The sequence below is a fragment of the Sinocyclocheilus anshuiensis genome, unplaced genomic scaffold, assembly GCF_001515605.1.
Source record: "Sinocyclocheilus anshuiensis isolate Anshui unplaced genomic scaffold, SAMN03320099.WGS_v1.1 scaffold415, whole genome shotgun sequence".
NCBI classification, from domain to species: Eukaryota; Metazoa; Chordata; class Actinopteri; order Cypriniformes; family Cyprinidae; genus Sinocyclocheilus; species Sinocyclocheilus anshuiensis.
In genome coordinates this window covers 509234-511157 of record NW_015552655.1, presented here as the reverse complement: position 1 = coordinate 511157, position 1924 = coordinate 509234, and the positions used below count along the sequence as shown (strand labels likewise).

At 40.2% G+C, this 1924-nt stretch overlaps 1 gene segment (V, D, J or C); it reads left to right on the top strand.

The window, feature by feature from the left end:
- LOC107667085 (Ig lambda chain C region-like) overlaps positions 1-1580 on the top strand; it is a 2351-nt gene extending 771 nt beyond the window's left edge. The window contains 2 exon segments of the C gene segment in view: positions 133-158; positions 1113-1580. Of these exon segments, the coding sequence occupies positions 133-158; positions 1113-1429 (343 nt within the window).
- Positions 1581-1924: the final 344 nt, after the last annotated feature.

Genomic DNA, 1924 nt, shown 5'->3' with positions numbered 1-1924 from the left:
ACTCTGACAGTAATAATGTCCAGCATCTTCAGTCTGGACTCCACTGATGGTCAGAGTGAAATCACTGTTAGATCCACTGCCACTGAATCTAGATGGAGTTCCTGACTGGAGGGTGTTTGTTCTATAAATCAGGAGTTTAGGAGCTTCTCCAGGTTTCTGTAAGTACCAGGCTAAATAATCATCAGAACCATCATTGTACACATCTGTGCTGGTTCTACAGTTGATTTTGACTGTTTCTTCTGGTTGAGCTGCTGTCGTTGAGGGACTCTGAGTGACGCTGATCTGTCCTCTACTCTCTGAAACACACAACAAGAAGAAAATCAACTCAAAACTCTGACAATATACTTGAAGAAATTAATTCATATCAAACTTGTGCTCCACAAACCTTGAGCAAACGCTGTGAGAGTCCAGATGAAGATGATGATGAAGGTCATGTTGATGAAGATTGTTGTGTGTGTCAGTGATGAAGTGTTAAACTCACAGCACTATAAACACTCTCAGAGCACTGAAGCATCTGATCAATATGCAAACACTCCACATCATTTACCTGGAGACAGTCGCTCAATAACAGACACAAAATACTGTTACTAATTAATTTTTCAATATGATATCTTCTAATAGCCAATAAATTATAAATTATATCGGATCATTCACTTCTGAATAAATCTACAAGACCAACATTAGTATATTATGTCTCCTGTGATAAATTCAGTTTCATGCTTTAGTAATAACACAGACTGCATAAAGCAGATGAAGTAACTGAAGGTAATGTCTGCTGTGAGTGGATGTGTTTGTTGGAGACTCAGTTGATGTGTGTTTGTGCAGTTAGTGTGTTTATTCATATCAGAAATGTTATGCTCTTTTAATAAAAGTGACTATCATTGAGGTTAATAATGAAAATGTCTCTTCCAATCAATATATGTTTCACCAAACTTTCATTGCTTTGCTGATCACAGGCTTTGTAAAAAATGATTTAGGTGACAGTTTGCAGTTTAAAATTATAAAAATGACTAATGAAACTATCACTGTATTAATTGTTCATATATTTTTATGAAGCTGAAAGGAGAGAAATGCTTTCTTCTTCACTGAGTTGACTGTTGTGTGTTTGTCAGGCGTCACTCGTCCTAAAGTGAGCGTCCTGCCGCCCTCCAGTGCAGAGATCTCCTCAAAGAAGACAGCGACACTGGTGTGTGTGGCCAGCAAGGGCTTCCCGTCAGACTGGAGCCTGAGCTGGAAGGTGGACGGGAGCAGCAGGTCTCAGGAGAGCAGCGCTGGGCTCCTGGAGAAGGACGGTCTGTACAGCTGGAGCAGCAGCCTGACTCTCTCTGAGCAGGAGTGGATGGAGAGCGTCTCAGTGAGCTGTGAGGCCACACGGAGCGGCCAGCCTGCGCTCACTGGACACGTGACGAGACAGCAGTGTTCAGAGTAGATCTGCTGCTCTTCTCACTCATGTCTCACATGGAGACTAACAGCACATGAGCGACTCCTTCATTCTCCACATCCAGCTTCAGTCGCTCGCCTCTGCATCTGCTCTGCTTTGTGTGCTTCATACAAGACTATATGTGTGCTTTATCATTCAGTCATGATTTTGTTAAAATTCAGTCAGTAAATAAAATTGTGTATTCCAGTTCCTTTGTGTAATTTGTGTTTCAGCTCTTTCATTGGATCAGAGCTTTAGCTCACGTTTTTAAAATAAACTTCACTCAATGGAGCATGAAAACACCTGCAGATTCATGATGAAACAAGAACATGCGGCAAAATTATAAACCTCACAGATAAAATTAAAGATAAATTTAATAAGATAAAGAATAGATTAATTAAGGTATTTACTATGCAAATGCTCAATGGATGTTTTTCATTTAATATCCATGAATATCTACTGTTGAGTGAGTGTTAGTGTTTGAGCAGCTGCAGCATCAGTTCA